The 26,659-nt window shown below is 39.6% G+C and overlaps 1 protein-coding gene across 4 annotated transcripts in view; it reads right to left on the bottom strand.

Moving 5' to 3' along the window:
- Positions 1-7,143: 7,143 nt before the first annotated feature.
- The window catches only part of APOO (apolipoprotein O), a 39,029-nt gene continuing 19,513 nt past the window's right edge, over positions 7,144-26,659 (bottom strand). For all 4 annotated transcript variants that reach the window (XM_075196578.1, XM_075196576.1, XM_075196577.1 and 1 more), the window contains 6 exons: positions 23,913-23,967; positions 22,749-22,844; positions 20,708-20,799; positions 16,788-16,892; positions 13,753-13,844; positions 7,144-7,338 (listed from right to left, as the gene is read on the bottom strand). In XM_075196578.1, coding sequence (XP_075052679.1) covers positions 13,755-13,844; positions 16,788-16,892; positions 20,708-20,799; positions 22,749-22,844; positions 23,913-23,967 — 438 coding nt within the window. In that variant the 3' untranslated portion in view covers positions 7,144-7,338; positions 13,753-13,754. The remainder of the gene's footprint in view (positions 7,339-13,752; positions 13,845-16,787; positions 16,893-20,707; positions 20,800-22,748; positions 22,845-23,912; positions 23,968-26,659) is intronic.

Genomic DNA, 26,659 nt, shown 5'->3' with positions numbered 1-26,659 from the left:
CATCCCGGCGTATCTTACGTGAAGTAGCTCTGTGCATGCTCAGAACCTTACGCTAATGAACGCAATTGCATGTCTGAACGTAAATGACACTTACGACTAGAGATGAGCGGGTCCGGATTTGGCAAATCAGAACACCACCGAACAGTGCCGATCCGAGCCTGATCCGAGCACTGTTCGGGTATTCCCGCCGATCGCAAAACTCAGAACGAGGCAAAACCTCATCATCCCGCCGTCGGATCTCGCGAGATCCGAATTCATATTATTCCCCCGCTTGACGCCGCCATCTTCACTCGGGCATTGGAGAGGGAAGGAAGAGGGGGGGTGTGTTAGTGGTGTCCTCTGTCCTGCTCAGTCCAGTGGTGGTGTCTTGTGCTCTGTCCTGCTCAGTCCAGTGGTGCTGTCCTGTGCTCAGTCCAGTGGTGCTGTCATGTGGTCAGTCCAGTGGTGCTGTCCTGTGCTCTGTCCTGCTCAGTCCAGTGGTGCTGTCCTGTGCTCTGTCCTGCTCAGTCCTGTGGTGGTGCTGCCATAATTCCAGTGGTGCTGTCCTGTGTCCAGTCCAGTGGTACAGCCATTTAAATCCAGTGGTGCTGTCCTGTGCTGTGCTGCTGTATAAGTCCACTGATTCTGCCGTATAAGTCCAGTGGTACTACTATATAAGTTCACTGATCCTGCCGTATAAGTCCAGTGGTACTGCTGTTTAAGTCCACTGATCCTGCCGTATAAGTCCAGTGGTACTACTATATAAGTTCACTGATCCTGCCGTATAAGTCCAGTGTTACTGCTGTTTAAGTCCACTGATCCTGCCGTATAAGTCCAGTGGTACTGCTGTTTAAGTCCACTGATCCTGCCGTATAAGTCCAGTGGTACTGCTATATAAGTTCACTGATCCTGCCATATAAGTCCAGTGGTACTGCTGTTTAAGTCCACTGATCCTGCCGTATAAGTCCAGTGGTACTGCTATATAAATTCACTGATCCTGCCGTATAAGTCTAGTGGTACTGCTGTTTAAGTCCACTGATCCTGCCGTATAAGTCCAGTGGTACTGCTGTATAACTCCAGTCCAGTGGTACTCTCCTGTGCCGCATATAATTTTTAAAGCCTTTGCCGAGTGTGTGTGGTTTAGGGGTACGCTCTCTTGTTGCTGCATATAATGGAGAACAAAAATTTGGAGGATAAAGTAGGGAAAGATCAAGAACCACTTGCTGAAGCATTAGGAGGAAGGTGTGAGGTGTTCAGAATAGACTGGAAATGAGTGGAAATGAATGTTATTGAGGTTAATAATAGCGTAGGAGTGGAAAAAAAAAAAAAAAATCTGGATTTTAGCAGTTTTTATGCTTTTTAAAAAAAAAAATCAGAACCCAAAACCCAAAACCTTGAGGGGGGTGTTTTGGCAAAACCCATTAGAACCCGAAACCTGAAGGTAATCAGAACCCAAAACACGAAAAGTGGCCGGTGCACATCCCTACTTACGACTTGAAGAGCGCAACAGGGGTGGAAAGGGGCAGTCAAATGTAGGCAAAGTACAGTAAGGTTGTTTTTTCTTGGGTGTGGCAATGCAGATGTGGCCAATTCAGGTCCTCGGTTTCTCCAAAGTATTTTTTTTTTTTTAGCCATATCATTTGCACCAGCTACAGGGCAGGTGTAAGTGCCGACTGATAGTTTTTAATACAAAGATGCCAGCCATCACTAACTGCCAATAGATAGCACAGAACATGTGCATTCAAGTGAGAATGTAAAAATTAAATGTACAGTATGCATTGAGAACATCCTGATTTATATATTTAATGTAAAAAAATATATTTTTTGTAAAAACATTTTATTAATGGTTATAGTCTTATGAGTTGTTAATTTATTCTATAGAATATTTTTCTTTGCATGTGTTCTAATGGAACTTTATATTACACCTATTCATGTAGGTATCCTGCGTGTTCTGGTTGTAAATATACAGCAAGTGATGCTTAGGCAGAGTGTACTTTCACCCAGATGAAATGGAAACGTATCTTGAGATCTCCTTATATTTAAATATGGTCAGAACTACGTTTAAGTTCAGTTGCGTTTTTTTCAAAATGCTGCATCTGAACATTAATCAGACCCTATGTGTATTCTATGCACACTGCTACTAAGGGTAAAAGATGGTGGAAAAAATGAGGACATAAATGTGCAGAATATGGAGTACAAAAGAACTACAAGTAAAGATAACATTTCCATTTTTCCTCTTTTCTAGAATATCCCCTAATGTATAAACATACTGTATTATTTGTATATATGGTGTACTGCTATCGTTATACATACAGTCAAGTCCATAAATATTGGGACATCTACACAATTCTCATATTTTGGGCTCTATACACCACCACAATGGATTTGAAATGAAACTAACAAGATGTCCTTTAACTACAGCCTTTCAGCTTTAATTTGAGGGAATTTACATCCAAATCAGGTGAGCGGTGTAGGAATTACAACGGTTTCTATATGTGCCTCCCACTTTTTAAGGGACCAAAAGTAATGGGACAATCGACTCAAAAGCTATTTCATGGACATGTGTGGGCTATTCCCTCGTTATTTCATCATCAGATAAGCAGGTAAAAGGTCTGGGGGTAAATGTATCAAGCCGAGAGTTTTTCGTCGGGTTTGAAAAACCAATCAGATTCTAGCTATCATTTATTTAGTACATTCTACAAAATGATAGATAGAATCTGATTGGTTGCTATAGGCGACATCTCCACTTTTCAAACTCGCCGAAAAACTCTCAGCTTGATACATTTACCCCCTGTAGTTGATTCTAGGTGTGACATTTGCATTTGGAATCTGTTGCTGTCGACTCTCAGTATGAGATCCAAAGAGCTGTCACTATCAGTGAAGCAAGCCAACATTAGGCTGAAAAATCAAAACAAACCCGTCAGAGAGATAGCAAAAATATTATATGTGGCCAAATCAACTGTTTGGAACATCCCAATATCTATGGACTTGACTATATGTTCAGCTTTGGAGAACTACAAGTAACACTGCACTGCAAAAATGATACAGTGCAAAGCTAGAATTAGATATGTTACAATTTTTGTTACAATTTATGTTACAATTTTTTTTAGGTCTAGAGAGGGGATCTCAGTCACCATATAGTTTCATTTTTGTGTAACACTTTTGTTGCTGCTAGGTGCACCAGGCACTGAAAATTCTTTTGAGAGCAGCTTCAACTGAAATGTCCACAAAACACACAAGAAAAATTGTAAGGCAAAGTGTCAAAATGAAGACACAAAATAATTTCATAACGTGACCACTATTTGCTAATCCTGTGATCCGGCCTGTCTAACAACTTCTCATGATCAAATTATGGAATTTCAGCAAGTCATAGAGACTTGGATATCATTACAAACATGTACATACAATGTATTTGCAAATGACTTTGTGTGTGCAGATATAAAAATTCTATTTTATTCTAATAATTGTAGCTTAAAATAGTGGCTACACGTCTTGTCAGGTTAAGTTATGTATTTGAAGTTTAGTTTTGTTTCACAATTTATCCAGTTATAAAAGGATCATTTATTGTTAATGATTAACTTTTATAACTGGGCTACAACCTGCAATTTTCTTCTGCTGCAGATGAGAAAGTTATATAACTTGCAATAAATATCAGGACAGGTTCGTATGCAAGACGAGGGTTAATTTTGCTAAAGTCTGGACAGAACTATTGTAGCAGCATGTTTACGTTTTTTCGGCACAGCTATTAAAAACTGAAAACAAATATTGCCCTCCCAAGCCACAACCTTGCACTGCCTGTCAGCAGCCTGGATCAATGCTCAGGTTATAAACAAGATAAACGTTTCTGTTCAAAACTATGTTCTGAAATACAAGTAATTCTATTGGAAGCAAATGATTATTTGATGAACGCTAAATGCAACTTTCATAATAGTATGTTATGCAGGTACAGATATAGTAGTATAAAAATGTATGACTGAAGTGAATGAAAAATATATAATTACAAAACTAAAATTCTTGGGTAATTCTAAGTCATAGAGAGTGGAGGGAGTCAGAGTGGAATTTACAACTCGTGCAACCAATGAGATGCTGCCCTCTACAGCACTAATCTCACTCTTCTCCTCAACCCTCTTCTGGCTAAATACAGCAAAACCAGAGATCAGCATTTATGCCTGGACCCTGCAGTTCACGTTCAGCTGATTCCAGCTGAATACAGAAGGTGGATTTAAGCAGATGCAATAAATTAAATAATATTCTTTTGCCCACTGCATTCCTATTTTTTGGATTTCATACTAGGTTCTCAACACAAGCTGTGTTATGAACAGATTCTGCATTTTACAGATTTCTTCCTGGATGTAAATCACATTAATGTAGTAACTTGTAAAACGATTGGTCGGCTGTCACTTAATACGGAGGGTGTGTTTACACATATGTGCTGGGAAAATGAGTACAAAGGAATGAAAACAGAAGGGTTCCTTGAGCGTGATTTACACATTGTTTCTTTTGACAATGTAATTTACGTATTGATAAGATGTCTTGATATATTAATATTGTAAAATGCAATGGTGGGAACGTCAACATTGACTCTTATTTGACCTATTTTTGTAATATGATTTTCATGCTTTTAATATGTGAAAATACACAAGGATTCGTTTTTAGGTGACTCGATTTCTAATAGCTTACATATTGTTGCCATGTTCTGTTGCCACAATGTAACGTTCTATTTTATATTATATATTTTAAAGTTGTATTCTGCAAATTTAATACCCCAAGTCAAGCACGTATATTTCCACACATCTTTTTGTTTGACGCACTAGTCACCTTGGTTGATGTTTTTCTGTGGTGTAGCTGTTCACCGGTCACTAATTTTATAACAAAACATAAATGTAATAATCTACACAATGTGTTTATTAATGTTTATGTAATGCTGGAAAACACGTTGCAATCAGTTTTTTTTGGCTCCATCTCTTTGCACTTGTCAGAAATGTTGCAACATATGTGGGGTTCACTGGGCTTGATGACCAGATTGCAATGGGAATTGCAATCACCCCACCACCAGTGGTAGTCATTATTCCTATTGCGAGAATTCCGACAGTTAGTATAGAGATACCAAAATTTTGTGAAAGAAATACAGACTTTCCGTAAAACACCCAGAGAACATTCCTGACAGGCCTCATATAAATTCTGACTACAGAAAATGCCGGCAGTGGGGATTGACGTCACTCAAAATGGCGACAGTCAGATTGCCTGTTTTAAGGGGCAATGCCAGGACCCGCCGCCTGTATAATCTAATCTAAGGGTTAGGTTTAGGGTAAGGGTTAGTATTATGGTTAGACAGCAGGTCCTGGCATTGCCCCCTTAAAACTGCCAATCTGACTGTCCAATTTTAAGTGACGTCAATCTTTACCGCCGGCATTTTTTGAAGTTGGAATTTATATAAGTCCTGCTGGAAATGTTCTCTGGGAGATTTATAGTAAGTCTGTACTTCTTTCATGTCGGCTTATAGTAATCTGAATTTTTGTGTCTCTATACGAACTGTCGGAATGCTCGCAATAGGAAAAACGTACCCCAACCCCCAGCAGCTCATGTTGAGTCACACACACACACACACACACACACACACACACACACACACACACACACACACACACACACACACACACACACACTGATAGAGAAGAGCCCACTTGATTTTCTGTCCTGCAAGATTAAAGATGATGAGAATGGAATTTAATTGGTTAGGAAGGGGCCACACATTGTGCCAGCCAATTTTGTGAAAAAAAAAAAAAAGAAACAATTGACTGACCAAAATAGCACTGGAGGTATCATTAAATTGAAGTTGGCTTATTTTTGGCAATATTGCAAACCCTATTGATCAGGATACTTCTTTTAAAATAAATATAAATGTAACACGTCTCTTAGGGTTCGTACATACTAGCATTATACGTTCAACCTGCATTCTTAAAGCCTGGTGAATGTGGTTGAACATATTCAAGAAAATAATGTAAGTCAATGGACCTGTGCATGTTTTTGCATCAATGTTGACGTTGCTTGCAGTGTTAACATGCATTAATGTTACTTACAATCTAATGGCGTTCTATGGGAGAGATCATTAACTGCCTAGTACACGGAATCGCAAGGAGGCTTTGACAACATACTCTGAATGTTCAGTGACAAGCAAGGACAAAGTACAAGGTTTTACATAAGCTTTGTACAGGTGTTTTTCAACCCTTGAGTGCAGGAGGCCTTATGTGTGAAAGTTAGTGAATGGCTGAATAGACATAATGAAATGAACTTTTCCTGCAACATAAAGCACTTCGATAATCTATAAGTTGCAAAGTACACGTAAATGGTGTCCTTACAATACCACAATATATTATTTAACAAGCAAAATGCAAATTCAACCCATGTGCTGTTGTCTGTCTCACTATATTATATATCCAGGTAGCAACTTTAAAGGTAAACTCTTCATTTATTACTAAAACAATGTGGTTCTCATTTAGAGTTGATCTCAGTTTTGCATCCTGAACAATTACAAGAAATGTGGAACACAAATTTGTCCTCTTACGTGTGTATTTAGAGCTGTATGTATCTTAGATTCATGCAGCTCAAACTACTGTGTAAGCTGTAGCCACATCTAGATAAGCTTAAAGAGTAGCTTAATGTGGCTGCATCATAGATAGACCAGTCATCATCAACTTTCTTTCTAGCAAATGGAATTACGGGTAATAGATCCCATACCTGTATTATAGCATTAAAAGTATGACATAGTGTGATCTGTAAAGTGCATCTTTATCTGCTTCTCCGAAATGACAGTTAAATTCACTCTGCAAATGTTTGCTAGTCAGGTGTTTGGGACTTAAGTCTGTTTAAGTCTACGGTTCACCAGCTGCTTGTTCTTAATTTCTTTAATATTCATCACGACGAAGGTGAAAAATCCAAATGAAGTCTAAAATTAGGGGACATTAATCTTTTGACTCCAAAATGGCAGACACTATCCACTCCAAATTAGCATTAAAGTAGGACAAATATCCTTGTGTGTTATATACAAACCATTTTCCCTTTCAGTCCATGCTTGCTATAAAAACAAATTGCAATCTTACAGACATGAAAGATTGTATTACTGGGCTACGGTACAATGGATTAATAATAAATAAAAGCCAAAAGCACTTGCAAATAAAATGTGTTTATTAATTAGCGTATATTTTGTACATAAATAACAGCATCTAAGTTTAGATATTGCGTAAATACTCCGTGTTTGAGCATCTCCTCACACAGACCCCTTCAGGTGCATCAGTGCAAGTTGTGGGTTTCCTGAGATGCACTGGAAGCAGCTCCCAAATCATAACTGCACTTCTCACTCTGTAACAGAGAAACAGATTTGTATTTACGGAAACAAAATACACTGCAGTTACAGTATTCTGACAGACTAGTGAAAACATTGGCTTTTTGCTATATTCCAGCAAATACTTTTATATGACTGCTTTATTGACTTGTAAACTGACTGTATAAAAAAAGACATGTTTAGACTAAGTATAAGAACATTTTTAAAGCTCCATAAAAGTTCCTCAGTTCATCATGAAGAGTATTATATTTAAATGAAAAGCAAACAATGGTAAAGATAATAATACATTAACGCTGAACAATACACAATAAGGCCCCAGCTACCCTGGTACCATCTTTCTGATCACACTATGGGCCTGAGTAAAGAAAGTAAGGCAAAAAAGGAGTAAATGTTCTCCGGGACAAACCATGTTACGATGCAAGGGGTGCAAATTAGTTTTTTGTTTTGCACATAAGTTAAACACTGGCTGTTTTTTCATCTAGCACACAAATACTTGATAGCTTTAATTTTACACTGAGTTAATCTAGACATGCCCTACCCCAACTATAAATCTCCCCCCACATTTTAAATTTACCTCTCCCTCCAATACAATATGGTTTTGCCCAGATGCAAAGTTACTCCTTTTTTATGCTTTACTCTCCTTAATGATTCAGGTCATCTATGTACAATAGTTGTCTGAGGTGCAATTATAATTTTACATTGTATTAAATTTAAATGATTCCCATCCCTTCTTAAATAATGAAGATAAAAAACAAACAAACTTCAAGTGAACACCTACTATGCACCAATAAATTACTATTACAATTGATCTCCAAATTGCTAAGGTGCAATGCAGAACTGGTGTAAATATATAAAATAATAATAAAGAAATAAAACAATGGAAAAAAATTGAGAATTATACTCACAGTTTATTTCCTTTTCTTGAAATACTCCATGGCAGCCCTTACAATGGGTTAATCCCCGATCAGCTAGTGTAGACAGGAAGAAATTTGTCCCACCTGGCCCCTATATAAGGCAGCTCCTCCGCTTCCTCAGTGTCTTTTGTAACTTCCCAAGCCGTCCTATACATAACTACAGAACAAGGGTGGGTAAATATAGGGCTGCCATGGAGTATTTCAAAGAAAGGAAATAATTCTCTGTCAGTATAATTCTCAATTTTCCTTTCCCTACTCCATGGCAGCCCTTACAATGGGATATACCAAAGCAGTACAAAACTTGGGAGGGCAATAAAACTAACACCTTAATAAAGTCAAACAGAAAATGTATTCACAGTGCTTGTTGGAGAATCTTTCTCCCAAACTGTGTTTCTTTAGAGGCTGAAACGTCAAGAAGATAATGGCTAGAAAAAGTGTGCACCGACGACCATCCGGCTGCCTTACAGATGTCAGTTGCCAATGCATGTGTTCTATGTGCCCAGGAGGTTGCTACCACCCTAGTTGAATGTGCTTTCAGGTACCTCCTGCCCTTTCCGCCTGTAGGCCTGTGCAATCACTTCTCTGATCAACTTTGCCAATGTGGGTTTGGATGGGGCCTGTCCTTTGCGAGGACCTTCCGAAAGCACAATAGTTGCTTTGTCTTCCTCAGATTTTTTGTTCTGATGATGTACGTAGATATAGCCCTCACTAGGGTGTGGAGACGTGTTTCGTCACTGTTAGCGGGATGAGGACAGAGAGATGGGAGAATCAGCTCCTGATTGATGTGGAATGAAGATACTACCTTGGGTAAATAATCCGGGTTCGTCTTCAGAACCACTCTGTCTTCATAGAGATTCAGAAAGGGTTCTTCACACCATAAAGCATGCATGTGCCCTATTCGACGAGCCGAAGTGATAGCCACCAAAAAGAGTACCTTTACAGTGAGGCATCTAAGAGATATGTCTTGTAACGGTTCAAACGGATCGGCTGTTAAGGCATCCAAAACAATATTAAGGTCCCAAGAGGCTAAGAATGGTTTCCGTCTTGGGCGTAACCTCTTTAGTGCTTGAAAAAACTGGAAGATAAGACTTTGAGACGCCAGTTTGATATCAAGAAGGATGCTAAGGGCCAATAATTGTACCTTCAGCGTAGCAGGTGCTAGTCCTTTAACAAAACCATCTTTGAGAAATTCTAACACACCGGGCACACTGGCAGACATGGGATCCTTCGCCATGTCTCCTGCCCAACAGATACATTTTTTCCAGATTCTGTAATAAATCACAGAGAAGATTTTCTTCCTGGCGTGAATTAGAATATCTATTACTTCATCCGAGACCCCTTTGGATTTTAGCAATTGCCTCTCAGTCTCCATGCCATCAAACTCAGGGAGTTTGGATTTGGATGTAAAACTGGACCCTGATGTATGCGGTCTGGCCTGATCGGTAACGGCCATGGATGTTCCAGCAACATTCTCTGTGCTACGAGCGAACGAGGAACACCTTGGCCCCACCGGGAGGATCGCTATCACCTCCACTTTCTCTTTCCTTATTTTTCTGAGTATCTGAGGGATGAGTGGAAACGGAGGAAACGCGTACCCCAGTTTGAAGTTCCACTGTATTGATAGGGCATCCATCCCTAGGGATCTGATGTCTCTGTGACGGGAATAGAAGAGGGGTACCTTGGTATTGCTTCCAGTGGCCATAAGGTCTATTTCTGGTGTTCCAAATCTGCATTGTACCAGCTGAAAGACTTCTTCGTGCAGCTCCCACTCCCCTGGGTGAACTTGGTGTCTGCTCAAGTAATCCGCCACTACGTTGTCTTTGCCTGCTACGTGAAGGGCTGAGAGAGATCTCAGATTCGCCTCTGCCCACGCCATCAGAGTGGTTATTTCTGCCAACATTGTTCTGCTCTTGGTACCACCATGCTTGTTTATGAAGGCAACCACAGTCCTGTTGTAGGAGAAGACTCGTAGATGCTTGTCTCGTAGATAGGACTGGAAGTATTGACCCGCCCGCCAGACTGCTCATCTCCAAGACGTTCCACTGAAGAATTCTCTCTTCGTCTCGCCAAGTGCCCTGCGTGACCATACCTTGCATGTGGGCACTCCAACCTAGTGCACTGGCGTCTGTGGTAAGGATATACCAGTCTGGTACCGAAAGGGTCACACCTTGTTTTCTCAGGCCCGGGAGCTGCCAGCAATGTAAGGACTGCCTGACTGACCTTGAGAGATTGATTTTGGAGTCTAGGAACCCCACTGTATGATCCCACTGCGCAAAGAGGTTTGCTTGAAAACTCTCATATGCCACCTCGCCCATGGGAGTATTTCTTATGTTGAGGAAAACATTCCTAGGAGGTGTAGACATGTTCTCGCTGACACACGAGGTTGGATTTAAATCAGGTGTACTAACGACTGGATCTTGCCGACCCTTTTTTGAGAGAGGCAGACTTACGTGTATTTATTTGCACTCCTAGAGATACAAGCTGTTGTGATGGTATCAACTGGCTTTTTTCTATATTGACTAACCAACCGTGTTGTTGCAGAAACTGTATCACTTGAGATGTAGTTTCCCAGGCTGTTTCTTCTGATTTTGCCGAAACTAGAATTTCATCCAGATATGGCCACAAGGTCACTCCTCTTTCCCTGAGCGCCGCCATTAGCACTACAAGGACCTTGGTGAATGTTCTTGGAGACGTGGAAAGGCCAAATGGAAGACAAGTGAACTGGAAGCGATGCTCCAGAATGCAAAACCTTACGAACTGTTGGTGATGGGATGTGACCGGAATATGGAAATATGCATCTTTTAAGTCTATTGCCGTTAGAAAATCTCCTGTTTCTAATGCTTTGAGAATTGTGTTGACAGATTCCATCCCAAAATGTTTTGCTCGCACATAGCTCTCAACTGCTATGTGCGAGCAAAACATTTTGGGATGGAATCTAGCACTGTCCTGAAGGCACCTGATGGTTTCTGGACAAGGAACAGTCTGGAGAAGAACCTTTTTCTTTCTCGTGCTGATGGTACTGATAGAATAGCTCTTGTTCTCACCAGGCCTCTGAGACTTTCCTCCAATGCCTGCCGTTCCAGGGAAGACGAGGGACTTCTTGATTGAATTAATTTGGTGTCTACAGGGTATGTATGGAATTCTATAGCATATCCCTTGGTGACTATCTCCTGGACCCATTTGTCTTGTGTGGTCTGAATTCAAACTTTTGCAAAGAGTGATATTCTGCCATCCACTGGAGTTAGTGGGGACTGGATTCGTAGATAGTCATTGGGGTCTTTGCTGTCCTTGCTTCCCCCTTCTTGGTCTGAAGGGCCGAAAGGACTGTCTTGCCATTATATCCTGTTGTCTAGAATATTGTCTCCCTGGCCTGTAGGTACGGGCTTCCTTAAATTGCTGTTTTGGAGAATAAGAAAAGAAATGTCACCTTTCTGTCCTGTGGTAACCCATTAGCTTTGCCACTTGCTAACCTCTGCATAAGTTTGTCCAGTTTTTTCGCCAAACAGAAAGTTGCCTTCATATGGAAGCGTTGTCAGATGGCTTTTAGATTGGTGATCTGCCGCCCACGGACGTAGCCAGAGCGCCCTTCTCGCTACTACTGCTGAAGTCATGCTCCTGGAAGAAAACACAATTGTATCCAACGCAGCTTCACACAAGAAATCAATACTTTTTTGCATAATCTCTAGGGATACAAGAAGATACACTCTATTTATCTTATCCTCGATATCCGTATATAGAGTATTGGCCCATAGTCACAGGACTCTAGCTACCGAAGCCATGGCTACCCCAGATTTTAGGGTTATGCCTGAGGAGACAATTTCCTGAAGGAAGTCTCCATTCTCCTATCCATAACATCTTTCAATGGACCCCCATCATTCCATGGGAGAGTGGTCCTTGAGGATAGGCCAGCTATAACTGAATCCCCTTTAGGCTCTGAGCACCATGCAATTTAGCCTCCCCATGTTAGGATTACTTTTGTCTAGAGCCTGACGTTCTTTAGCAATCAAAAATTTAACTACTTTATGTGTATGGAACACTCTAGACTTCACTCGATGCTCTGTAAATAATGCATCCTGCGGTTTGATTGGTACTGCTGGCTCGTCAATACCTAATGATTTGTTAAAATGCTTCAGTATAATATTGACAGTATCCAAATTAAACATTCTGGGCTCCTCTTTCACCTCAATTTCACTATCTGAGTCCGAATCCCATTCCTGAGTAGAGCTGAATGTTTTGGAGGACGGCCCTGGCCTCATTTCCTCCATATCTTCCATTGTAGGGACCCTGGCCCTTGTAGCTCTCTGTTCTGGGGCCTGAAACTCCTGCATTGCTTTAGCCATCCATGAAAAGAACTGCCTGAATTGTTCAGGGGGGGCAGGCTCCTCTACAGTTTCCAGGGTGCATGATACACATAATGGGTCAGCACAATCCTTTGGCAACCTGCCATCACAGGCTGCACACACACGATTGTTCACTTTACATTTCCTTTTTCCCTGCACAAGCTCCACAGAGGTACTGTAAACACATAGAAAAGAAACTAAGTAACCTATCCTTAGGAATAAAAAAGACCCCTTACTAAGGGCTTACCTTGGGGTGTCCTTCGGCTTTTTTGGGGCGGGTTTTTGGTTCATAGTGCACTAATAGCTGCCAAGTCCTGCAGCTTCCAACACCAAGCAAAGACTGAACCTCATTGATAATGGGCTGCAGCTGCTTAATATGGTGCCTGCTCTCGACATCATCATAGTGAGTCTTAGCATACTTATCACCTGATTCTTTCCACAGGTGAGTCTGCCAGAGAATCAGCGCTGCTGGCAACGTATAGCGCGTGCGCACGCACTGTCCTCCGTGCGCCTTGTCCTCCATGCTCTCCTGTGTGCACAAACCCGGTAGTCTCATAAGATTCAATCAAAGAGAACACCCGTGCCCAGCTGAAACTGCCCTGCAGCCAGCCCAGAGGAGAAAGACATAACCTCAGGTAAGCCCTCTCGGATAACATAACAAACAAAAATAACAAACACTCACTACACTATCCTGTCCTAACACTGCTGAGACAGAAAGAAAAGACACTGAGGAAGAGGAGGAGCTGCCTTATATAGGGGCCAGGTGGGACAAATTTCTTCTTGTCTACACTAGCTGATCTGGGATTAACCCAGAGTTTCCCAAACCCAGTCCTCAGGGCTCCCCAACAGTGCAGGTTTTCTGGATCACATCTGACATAATTAGGAAAACCTGTGGATCTGTTACAATGTGTCAGTCAGTAATGAATACACCTGTGCTCCAGCAAGGAGATATGGAAAACTTGCACTGTTGGGGAGCCCTGAGGACTGGGTTTGGGAAACCCTGGATTAACCCATTGTAAGGGCTGCCATGGAGTAGGGAAAGGAAAATACATTTTAAAATGGTCCCTGTGAACTTACTAATACACTAACCAACACATAACAGTTTTGCCCAACCTGGGCAATGACATTAATTATTGTATAGCCTACATTGTTGTATAGTCTATTGTATGGTCCTCACCTTCATTTTGAGCTTCCAGATGAAGTCTCCGGCTGCGTTTTTTCCTCAGCGGACAATAGGTCACTACTTACTGGTGGGTCAGAGGTCACAGGCTTTAAAGTAAACAATTATTTTATTAGACCATCTCTTTCTGCATTTAAAATTGTATTATTAAATTCCTATAGAACTTTAACCTAAAACCTTTTGTTTAAAAAAGAATCTCAGGGTGGCTGTTTTTTCCTTTTTAGGTCATTTTTGTTCAGATAGGAATAATTCTGCTGCAGCACAAATAATTGTAAATGGAATATCATAAGTCAATACTAGTAATAAAGAACTTGTAGTTTTGCTTTGGAAATCTCCTGGAAAGTTAATGTTTCAAAGGTGAGCGGCTGTCTCTAGGCAGATACGGGTGAGCAGCAGCAGGATCGGTTCGCTCAAGGAGTATATGCAGTGACCGTTGGCGAGGTGGTCACTGGCAGGGAACTTGTCAAACTGTTGTTGTTTGTATGCCACTCGCCTCTTTTTAGTGTCCTTCTCCTGCAGGAAGCGAAAGCCAGGGCCAGCAGTGGCAGACGCGCTAAGGTCATCAAACGCAAATGCAGTTTCCGGACTGCCGTGCAAGAGAGCACGTGGCGTCTCATAGTACTCCTTCGGGATCGGGCATAATAGTAGGTTAATTGACTGCTATCAATTTGACCCTAGACTCTTTCTGTCTGTGCGTGTGTGTATGTTAGGAAATTTAGACTGTAAGCTCCAATGGAGCAGGGACTAAAGTGAGGTTCTCTGTTCAGCACTGCGGACTTAGTGGCACTATACAAATAAATAAATGACGATGATGATGATGAAAGGTGTATGTCATGTTACAGAATGTCAAAGTTTTTGGGGTACAGTCTATTCAGGCTCAACCTACCTATCAACCCAAAATGAAATGCAAGGTATTAATGTAATGTAGTATCATCTACAATAGCTCTGGAACGGTGAGCTTCCACTATGTGTCATGATTAACATGTTTGTCCAGCAATAGATAACTGCTGATTTGCCGTAACAGTGGAACCCCCACATTTCTGCCACCTGATAGTCTGGATTATGTGGGCTAGAAACAGACTTTCTCTGCTTTTGCAGTGTATTTTTTCAGGTAGTAACAACTGACTTAAAACATATTTGACTGGTTATTCATATAGATTTAGAAGCTATTTTCACTTAGTTGAAACTTTCTTTATTGAAGAATTAATGGAAGTGATAATAAAATAAACAAGTATTAAAAATCACAGTCATAATCCTGACATTTTCTTACAATCGTAAAAGCTCAACATTCAAGTGGAGGCAACACAGTAAAGTCAAAGTGGAGAAGGGTTCAGGGGTTGGGAAGAGGGGGAGGTGCTTCAGAGCCTCCAATCCCGATTTTTTCAGTTTGAAAAAGTATAGGCCTGCTTCACAAAATAGAAAGTACAGAAGAGGCAGGTCACAACAGACCAGCGAGTCTGACAGCATTAGTGGGAAATTGAAGGAGACATTGCTGAAAAAAAATACAGAATAACTCACATCCAGCGTTTTAAAAAAAAAAATCCCAACAATCATGGTTTTACTGGAGGTAGATCGTATGAAGCAAATCTGAGCGGGTGACTAACATAACAGGTGCAGCTGTGGTTGCAACTTATCTAGATTACAGTACAGCCTTTGAAACTGTTAAACATCAAAAACTGATAAATTGTAATGAATGGAATTAGATGAAAAGGTGATCGAGCAGAACGGATATTGGTTGAAGGATAGACAACAGAGTTGTGGTAAATTAAATACATTCAGAAGAGGAAGAGTTTACCAATATAATACTCCAAGGATCTGTACTTGGACACTGATATTGAAGGGAAAGTATGCATTTTTGCAAATGATACAAAGATACATAACAGAATAGATACACTGATAGAGGGGAGTGTGAAAAATGATTCATGATTTGGTAGAGATATGGCCAATAGTATGGCAACTACAGTTTAATTACAGAAAATGCACATACATGCACCTGGGTCTAAAAAACAAACAAAAATCTATATATAATTATATATAGTTTATTTATAGGATCACATCTAGCATATGGTGCTCAGCTCCAGGGGTACATAAATAAATTACGATTGTGCAAAAAGAAGTGGTCTACATCACTAAACTTACCAGGAAAGGCTAGAGGACCTCAATATGTATAGATTGGAGCAGAGAAGGTAGAGAGTGGGATAGGACAGAAGCTTTCAAGGGTTATAAAAAGGTATAAGAGGAAAGCATCATACAGAAGCGACATAGAACAAGAGGACAAGCACTAACACTGGAGGATAGTAGGTTTAGGGGAAATTTGAGGAACAGTCACTTTACAAAACGCTAGTAGATAGTGGAATACCCTTTCAACAAAGATTATAGCGGCTTATACTGTAAGGGAATTTTATCATGCTTGTGGTAGACATAAGGCTATCCTAAATTCTATGTCTCTATGTTTGCTGGTCTGGATTTACAAGTGAAATATGCATAGATAATACATTCTTGAAGCCCTTTGACCATACTGCCATTTGGCATATTTACAACAGAAAGGCATGTACACATAAAATAGAACTACAGGGAAGGATGAGAGACAAGGTAAGAGTAACAAGTGCTATACATTTATGGGTACTTAATTCTTTAATGGCTAAAGCATCTCTGTCTACATCTTGCTTAGGTAGAAAAGACCAAAATGTTAAATATTGTGTAACACTTGTAATAATTAAAAAGTAAAAGCTTTCCTTATGACAAAGTAATGTAAAAGTATATTGTGTCTTTACATGGGACAGCTGGATAATTAAGCCCCAATGTATAATAAGCCTCAGGAAAATAACTGCACCTGGAATATTTCTCCCCTGAGATCCCATACTGAATTAAACAGCTTCAATTCACTTGCAGCATGACATCATATGCGATGACCGTCTATCAGTGTAGTGTATTCAGCAGACACCTGTATATGAGCAACGCTTCATAAAACCACCTTGTAAATTCTGTGAGGGAATTCATTTCTGTATTTCTCTACGATATAACAGTCCTACCTTTTCACCTTTTTTGGCAGACTTTTTTTTCCCACCATCTTTCCACAAAGACTGTAAAGTTACAAGACCTTGGAGACTCCAGTCATAGAGGACTGTGCCAGTTCCCTTGAAGAAAGAGTGCCGATGTTAACTTTGAAATATCATGATAAAACTGGACTCGCAAAGCACTGAACACAAAAAGCTGTTTTACATTTCTTGGTACAATCATTCTGTAGAACTCCTTTTACTAGAAACCTGCGTTTCCCAAACCCAGTCCTCAGGGTCCCCTAACAGTGCATGTTTTCCAGGTCACAAGTGAGATCATTAGTATCACTGTAAATATGTCAGTCAGTAATGAATACACCTGTGCTCCAGGAAGGAGGTATGGAAAACATGCACTGTTAGGGGGCCCTGAGGACTGGGCTTGGGAAACACTGTCCTAAAGGTAAAAAAAAAAGTTTTGAGTGGCATTATGCAAGATAAATAAAATAAGAAAAATGTAATTAGCTCTGCGCCCCCCAATCCTTCAGTGTGTGACCCGATGGGCTGAATGGGAAGCTCCAGGAAAGAGAACTTGACAACACTGCTAGAAATGTAAAAAGTCTCCCGGAGCAGGTGAGAGGATTTACTGCATGGGCCGTTGCCTTCACACATGACCGCAAATGGCTATAAGTAAATTATTCTTATTTTTCTGCATACAAAAGAAATTTTTAGTTTTAGGTGCAGTTGTCCTTTAAAATAGATTGTCAATTGAAAATCTTCTAATATGAACCGTACACGAGTAAGGTAAAATACATTGTTCTGTGCTAACCTGACATTCTGCTGTCGTTAAAAAGGAAAGTATTATCCCCCCAATCCATTACATACAGCTGAAGCTCCTCCCACATTTCTAATATGGTATCCTGACGGAATCAAATACAGGTCAAAAAGCTAAGACTGATCTGCTGTGATATGATTGGCTCAGACCCTGTGTATGAATCAACCAATCCACAGCGCATTTCTGCACCAGGGTTGGGAATACTACAAGGCTCAAAGGCCCCCAGAACTTAAAATGTGATACATTATCTGTTTCTTAGCGCAGTAACCCCACATAGAAAGCTTTTATTTACATAGAAAATTAATTACCCTTTAAGCATGCATCTGTCATTTTTCTTTGCTGTCCTTCAACAAATCATTATCTCATTTTCAAAATCTCTCTAGATGTTGCAAAATATGGCTGCCAGTTACAAAGGCTCACAGCCCTCAGCATGTTATATGAAGGCAAATGGGGAGGAAGGAGGGTGGGATTTTACAGTACAAAGATCTTTATAAATCCTCTCTGCTCACTACATTATGTGCTATGTCACTGTGGTAGCTTAAAAACAAAAAACAAAAAAAACAATCAAACAAACAAAAATTCATGCCTCATTTATTCAGGGTGGAAGAAACAAAAATGTGACCTGTGTATTATGCTAAATAAACACTGAATAATTTCCTTTTCTTAAGGATGTATGAGCCTCCATGAATGTCTAACATGCTTGAATGGACAGTTTGATGGATTTTCACAGTAGAGTATGCTCCTGATAAGCATAAGCCATATAGTGGTGTTAACCAACAAGGACTGTATATATTTACATAAGTCAATCAGTCAATTTCCATAGGGAAAATTTTGTGTGGTTTGCAAATAGCCACCAGATATGATTAACATCGGGATGGATGTTAACGGGTCTCTTCCACACGTGCGGATTTCAGGCCAAATTAACTGGCGAGATTGGATGACTACACTGTCACATGTATGGCCAGCTTACATCTGGGAAAGGTCATGAGAATGGTCTGAAAACTGCTGACATTTATACTAAATTTACATTTTTGGTGACACTTCCTGTTTTCAATATTGCATTTCTCCAACTGAAGCCTAGTTTCTATTTTTGGTGATACAGTGAGAAGACAAAAGCACATTTTGGTCACTGTTGTATGAGGAGTTCTGTGAGGACAGCAAATACAAGTAACTGTTATAGATAAGTGGCATTAAAAACTTTGACAGTTTCAAAAGCAGTTTATATCTCAGCGCGTGTTTGTAAATGCAGTGCTGAATATATATATATATATATATATATATATATATATATATATATATATATATATATACATATATACATACATACATACATATATACACACACACACACACACACACACACACACACACATATACACCGGTATATCTATTTTCACAATGTTTTTGATACAACAGTTCTATGCATTAACAAATCAGCCTACTGTCTGGATTTGTTATACTGCAACAAATACACAGTATACAAATATTTTATGGTTAAGCAACACACATCAATGGAGTGATGTTTAAACATTTATAATTTTAACTAGTTTTTAAAACAACTTATGTTTAACAAAGCAAAACATTCGCCTTCATAAAAAAATTAAATCCCCTATTAGATTTTAGCATTGGCTCAAAGTAATATCAAATTGACTGTCAATTAAGCACAGGACGTATAAAATACCAGTGAACAAATGGTGCTCTGTTTCAGCGGACCAGACAATTAGTATTTTGTCTGTTACTAGATATTGTATACAAAGTTCTCTTCATTCTAAATCAATGGGCTTTATAAAACCCACTTGGGAGCTGGAATAAGCAATGAATTAATCATGCCAAGACTCCACCTAACTATTTAATTATGTGGGATGGTTGACTCATTGATACAGTGGTTACATTGGGAAGAGTCTTAAAACAGAGGAAAACACAGGTGACTACATATTTTTATTTAATTCAATAACTTTATAAATAAATATCTTCTATATAAAAATCATTGGTCTGTTTGTTTGTCTGTCTGGTTATGCATTCGGACTCCCCTGCACCCATTGGGATGAGACCAAATCCAGCTGGATCCTGGCCAGATTTTAGGTGGGTCAGGAAGGTGTTGGAAGAGCTGCTAACTATTTTTAAAAGGCTGACAGTTACATCCAACTCATTGATAAATTAATAACTTGAAGACTTAAACCCGGGCAACGCCAGGTACTTCAGTATTATATATCAAAATATACAAAACACCAAAAACCATTAAATCCTAAAATGAAAATATTACGCCAATACTGCAGTATAACTGAGCACAATATTGGCCACTGTTCAATCCTATCCTGACATTTTCCACTACCTCTTTGCAATAATACTAATATGGAATATTTACTCCATTCTCCAAGAAAACCATAAAAGGGACACCCACATGACAGGCCAAATTAGAAAGGGTCACTTCTGGGTGAGTGCGGTTGGAAGATGACAACACGCACGCACGCCAATAGTGAGCATCTTGCAAACACGTTTTCCAACATAGCGGATAATAATTGGTTATTTAAGATCAGTTCTTTGTCTTTCACATAACATATCTAAACTTAAGATGGTATTTAACCTAAAGGCACCAAGTCAGGAAATGAATGCTATATTGGTAGGAGATTTGGCTCTCTTTCCCCTTATGCCTGGGGCAGCACGGATCGGGAAGCAACACAGGATTAGTGTCATCTCATTTTATTTTTTTCCCTTACTAACAAAGCACATACAATAAAAAACAAACAAAAAGCAAAGTAAACAAGCATTTAGTACCAACATAAAAACACATCCAAAGTAGCAATAGTTAATGCTGATGGAGGAGGAATGTGTATTACAGTTTTAAGTTACGTTATATCCTGCGATACAAAGCACCTGAAAGATTGTATTTCCTTGACTTATTACTGAGCATTCCTCTGTAGCTATTTATCACCATAAGATATTGTTGCTATGACACATTCAATAGGTGTTAAATATGAGTCAAGAGAAGGTCAAAAAAACAAAACAAAAGACATTTTTGCATCTTTTGAGGAAAACTATGTTGCACTCAGATTGTTTGTTGCTTATCTAGAATTAAACAATAGAAACTATAACATATTTCTAAAATGTAATAAATAAAAGTTACCTGTGCAATTGTAACTGCTTGCTGTGGGTAATAAAGAGAGGCACCAATTCCCATAAACCCAAGTGGATATACTATTTTCTTTATTCTTGACCCTGTTGGTAATCATCATTAATGAACATAACTTAGTAAACATCCAGTGTCAGAAGTATGAAATGTTTCAAGTCCATCAGTATTGTGGAAGTTGACTGCACTAGTCATAATCAATACAAATACATTATCACGTTTATTAGGACACTCACAAATCAATAGTCATGCACAGTAAGGGTTAAAAGGAGCTCTTCACCTTTAACCAACTCCTGTTATATAAGAACCCTCAATGTTCTCTACCAGGAACGCCCATTGTTACAGGACTGGACCTATGTAACGCCAATGCTGAAAATCAGGAGAGGAGAGTGGTCATTAAAAGTTGCAGGAGATTGAAACACCAACTCAGTATGTACATGGTGAATATTGCTCCTCACTGGTCAGGAACAATGGCCAATTCGATCAAGGGTCACATTTACTACACACCCCTGTTTGAGTTGACTGAACAGCCAGGATGTATTGGGTCAGTCACCTCTCTCCTCTCATGGTTGTCAGAAGTTCTGGTGCCACAACTGTATTCTGGTGTTTGTAAAAAATGTAGATAACAAGTTTTGTTTAAATGCCTATTGGCGATTAGTTTGATAACTACTTTTCCCTTAATTGCACAGCATTATTATTGTCATTGATTTCTAAAACACCACAGTGTTCCAGACAGTGGGGAAAACAAGAACATACAAGGCAGAAAATAAACGGAGATGTGAATACAAAGGGCAGGGAGGGCCCTTTGCATGAGAGCGCTTACATTCTAATGGGAAAAATGCACAGCTTTGAGTGTGGCTTGAAGAGGGGATTGGGACAGCTGTGATAGTGTAAAATTTAATTGGGATCCTGGAAGATATGGGATGCCAGTATATGGATTTGCAGAGTGGTCCAGCAGACAGAGCGGTGGGATAGTATGATTAGTATTACCGCAGCTTTAGGGTGTATTGAACTTGGAATACATGTGTGAGAGGAAAGCTAAATAGGAGGAGGTTACAATAGCGGAGGTGTGAGATGATGACAGAATGGAGAAGTATTCATTCCATCTTGGGTAAGAAAAGGGTGTGTTCTAGCAATATTTTGAAGGTGGAGGTGACAGGATTGGGAGAGAGACTGGATGTAAGGAGTAAAGCAGATGTAGAATCAAAACTGAGGAAATTCTGGTGGTGTTAATGGAGAGGGAGATTTGATGGAGGCGGTCAAAGGGAAAGAAGGGAAGATGATAATCTCTGTTTTGAACATGTTGAGCTTTAAGTAGCGTTGGGGCAACCATGTGGAGATAGCTAAGAGATAGTTGGTCACACAAGAGGAAATGGGCAAATTAGTTTACCAAGATATGTACAGTGAAAACAGCAGAGGGCAGAGAGCACAGACTTGTAGGACTCCAACAGATAGTGAGAGTGGAGGGAAGCATGTACCAGAGGTAGAGAAGGTGAAGGAGCGGACGGATAGGTAGGAAGTGAACCAGGAAACTGTGACACAAAGGGTATGCGGGCGAAAAGGGGGGTCAACAGGCGGATGAGAATATGGAAGTGACTTTTAAAGCACTGCTGTAAGTAGATCACTTATCAATTTTTTGTTCAGTTAATGGACACAGGTAGCTCCCAGAAGCTGGAGGACACAGGTACTGTGCTTGTTCCTGGCTTTGGCTGGTTGATTATTACAGGCACTGTAACATTTCTGTTGTCAGCAATAACATTTTATTTTAAAACAAATCGAACAGACAATAACGGTAAAGTATATACTGTTATAGCTCAAAGTTTTGTAAGTCATTTGCAGTCACACTGCATACCGAAAAACAAAGCAGTCTATATATTTAGTTAGCATTTACATACTTAGTTTTACTTATATAATACTAAAGTCATTATTTTGAGCACCAGTCAAAGCAGTGTTGTTTGCTAAGGTTTACCAGGAATCACAACATACCACGTTTTGTCTTTAACATATCTATTGCATAGAAGACAATTGATATATTTACCTCTTGCAAGGAATAATCCTACAACTCCAGCAAATCCAATCAAGCCAAGCCTTGGGTAGAATCCGGGTGGTGCGTCCCTTAACAATTCATATGTCACTAGAAGAAGGAAGGATATATAGAGCCTGTTTTAATTACATACCCTTTGTTAGACAGAAAAAAGGCTGCAAAAAAAGTGTACCTGTGTGATGAACAAATTCCTTTTTAGAGAAAAGCATTTTCATTATTATAAAATTTATTTTACTTTCACCACCTGCTTGCCCACTGACTATAGGATAGAGTGCTATGCTCACTTTTTAACAAATTAATCCCCACTGAATTAAAGGCTTATTTCACCGAAAGCTAAATCATGAATTAAACCCAATCCCAGATGATGACTTCTCTGGAGTCCAGTGTTGCAATCTAGTGGATGCCTTTATACTACTCACTTGCTCCTGCTGACATGTTGTCAAAATGATGCCTGTATGAAAAAAGACCAAGGGGTATACTTACTAAACTGCGTGTTTGAAAAACTGGAGATGTTGCCTATAGCAACATCTCCAGTAGCTGTCATTTTGTAGAATGCACTGAATAAATGAAAGCTAGAAGCTGATTGGTTGCTAAAGGCAACATCTCTACTTTTTCAAACCCACAGTTTAGTAAATATACCCCCAGGTGAGTATGAGTGAGGAAAGTCCCCCATTGTTTGCCGCACTCTCCTCATAAATCTTGCTAACCCAGGTAACCAAATTTCCTAAATATCTTAAGATAGTTCACCAAAGCTGGGTCATACAGGCATCATTTGGCCACCTGCAACACACTGCCCAAGGATGCGAGGAAGCAGTGCTAGAATTACAATTATATACAGGCGTCAGGAGATGTACCTGAGAGCGCATCATTACAGCACCTAGCCATGTGCAGCCGATATATCCAAATGAATTTGTTAACTTGAAACACACATTTCACATTTTCAAATGTATGAAAAACTGCCTGATGCAGGTGTTTTAAAACAAGTGCTTTTATTTTTTTAATTTACTTCCACTCGATAAATTGATAACAATCCGAACTATTACTAACTACACAGTAAAGAGACATTTTCCAATACCAGTTTTTTGTTTGAAGTTATATTACTGAAAAAGATAAAAATATTCCTGGGACATATGATCTCAAAGTCAGCAAAGTTAATACCTTTTGAGTGTTCCACAGCAGTTTCCACTTTAGGCTTGGCTTTGGTATACACATCCTACACAAGATGAGAAAGACAAACAATTATCATCTTTTTAATAAGAAAAAGAGATGCCAAAACAATCAGAAATATGAGGTGAGGTGGGAATGTAAATAAGACAGACTCAACAATTTCTTCTGGACAGATTTTAGGTCAAATTACACATGAACCAGCACTACCACACCAATGCATAGTTGCTAATGTCTAGAAAAAAAATTCCAGGGACACTGATGTTGAGCAAGGGCATATCAGAAAGTCATGTGGTCTAGGTTGGTCATTTAATGACTGCAAACCCCATCATTTTATGCTCACTGAACTCGTTTACATTGTCACTTAATTGCCTTTTCAGTGCTAATTTTCAATAAACATTAAAGGTGCAAACCCCTCCAAAATAACATATGTTACTGTAACATAAATTACTTCCTGTATTCTGTAAGAACATATGCTTTGTATGTTTTTCAAACTAAATCCTTCCATGTCTGAGATATTTTTGCAGTGACTGCCAAATCAGTTATATTAACATTGGCAAAGGGAAGACAGAGTTACATGTGGACCTCCTACAAAAATTAGCTTCATGTTAAAGAGGTAGATAACTTGCTGTTTACAATTAAATCCAAGTGAATATAAAAATAAAACATGTGTCACTGTGGGCCTTAAAACGCAGAGTACAAAAATGGGCCTTGAAACTAAGAGTATAAGAATGGGCCTGTATGACAGTGAATTTAACAATGTCTAAAAATGTGCTGGAGGAATGCAACAATATCCTTCCACAAGAAAGTCACTAAAGTGACGCCTGGTTAATAATGATGGAAAACGTTGTCTCAAGCATCGTTTCAGAATATCTCATAAATGCTCGATTGGGCAATTGTCATCCTGACAAGCATCTCCTGTCAGAAAAGAAATGCTGCAAGATTAGCATTGATCTTGCTTTCCAATTAAATGACCTCACCCAAACCATGTCAGGAAAATGTGCCCCATAATATTAGGGAACCACCAGAACATATCACCGTTGGAAATAGTCTCCTGGACAAAACCATGTTACAAAGCAAGGGGTGCAAACTAGTATTCTGTTTTGCACATAAGTTAAATACTGACTGTTTTTTCATGTAGCACACAAATATCACCTTTAAATTTCAGTGTACAAATAAGTTATCAAGTATTTGTGTGCTACATGAAAAAACAGTCAGTATTTAACTTATGTGCAAAACAGAAAACTAGTTTGCACCCCTTGCTTTGTAACATGGTTTTGTCCAGGAGACTGAAATAAGATACCTCTTCATTTAAGATCCTTAATAATTCAGGCCCCTTGTCATTACTACAGAAAAATAACAGTATTATGATTTCCCTCACCAGATAAAGTGTGACATTGTTCTTTGAAGAGTGCCACCTGTGTAGATTCAAGTGAGACAGCCATTTTGTGGGCTGAATCAATATACAGGAGAATGCAGCCTTTACGTTCGCTAGGAACCAGTACATCATGACTACTGGCCATGACATGACAACACTGGTTCCAATGAATGCATAGCGTGCATTCTAATGAATAATGGTTCAGTCCACAAAATGTCCGCATCTGTTGTGTTGTTGACCGTTGCTATTTAAACAAATATTTCAAAACAGCTCATTAGTGTCAGTAAATGTTTACCTCTTAAAATGGCCACTTGTTTCCTTTCTTGGGAGGTTTGCAGCTTTCATTCCGACAGCTAGAAATATTTATCAACTATTTCAAGTCCTTCCTCTAAATTTACTTTGTGTTCTCCCCTCTCATAGTTACTACCAGTGTCCCTATTCTCTCGTCCTGTGTGTCCTTGGTCAACTAACTTGGCACATCTTGTGGCTGACACATCTAGACAATTGTTATCTAACTCACTATGGAGACATGTTAGTGACAGAAAACAACTGATACCCCATTCATACTGCATCAAAATCCCGGGTTTTTGCCGGGGCGAGCTCAAACGACCCGGGATTTATCGAGGGGTAATTCCCGGGTCAGACCCGGGTTGCCTGCACTATGAATGGTGCAACCCGGGTTTTTCAACCCGGGTTGCACAGAAAACAAGCTGATTGGCTGTCTGCCTGTCTCTGGAGGATGATGTCATCGGTGGGAGCCCGTGGAAGATTCGAGAAGGAGTTTAGGAGAAATGGCATCAATGACATCACCATTTTTCAGCCAATGAAAACTGCTCTGGTGATGACTCCCACAAATTGCCAGGGCACAGACTTGTGCAGTATGAATGGGGTCAACCCGGGAAATTCCCGGGTCCGAGGTGCAGTATGAATGGTGTTTCTGAGCTGGGACGCTCCGAGCCCCGGCAAAAACCTGGCTTGAAAAACCCGGGATATTGCCGGGGCGGCAGTATGAAAGCGGTATGAGTGACCATTACATCAAACTATGTGATGCTTTGGGCAAATGAAGACTGCAATTAAAGTTGAACCATAATAATAAAAGGCATATTAAAAAGACATCTTCTCCTACCTTTGAAAGCTATACCCATTTTAAAATAGCAGTTTTTGACAACTGTAGGCTGTACTCTAATATATATACTGAGTGTAAAGTTTACGGTCACCACTGTTGCTTTAAGTCTATTAAAAAAAACAAATGTTCTTGCTTGGTGGAAAATGTTCATTAATTCTGGAAATATTCAACAAAGGCAACACAAATATTGATTTAGTCAAGAGGAAAAGACAGGGAAATCTGGTCTGAAAGGAGTGT

Source organism: Mixophyes fleayi, chromosome 2, assembly GCF_038048845.1.
Source record: "Mixophyes fleayi isolate aMixFle1 chromosome 2, aMixFle1.hap1, whole genome shotgun sequence".
Lineage (NCBI taxonomy): Eukaryota > Metazoa > Chordata > Amphibia > Anura > Limnodynastidae > Mixophyes > Mixophyes fleayi.
Note: the sequence above shows the minus strand (reverse complement) of the source record. Positions and strands in the feature narration are given on the sequence as shown.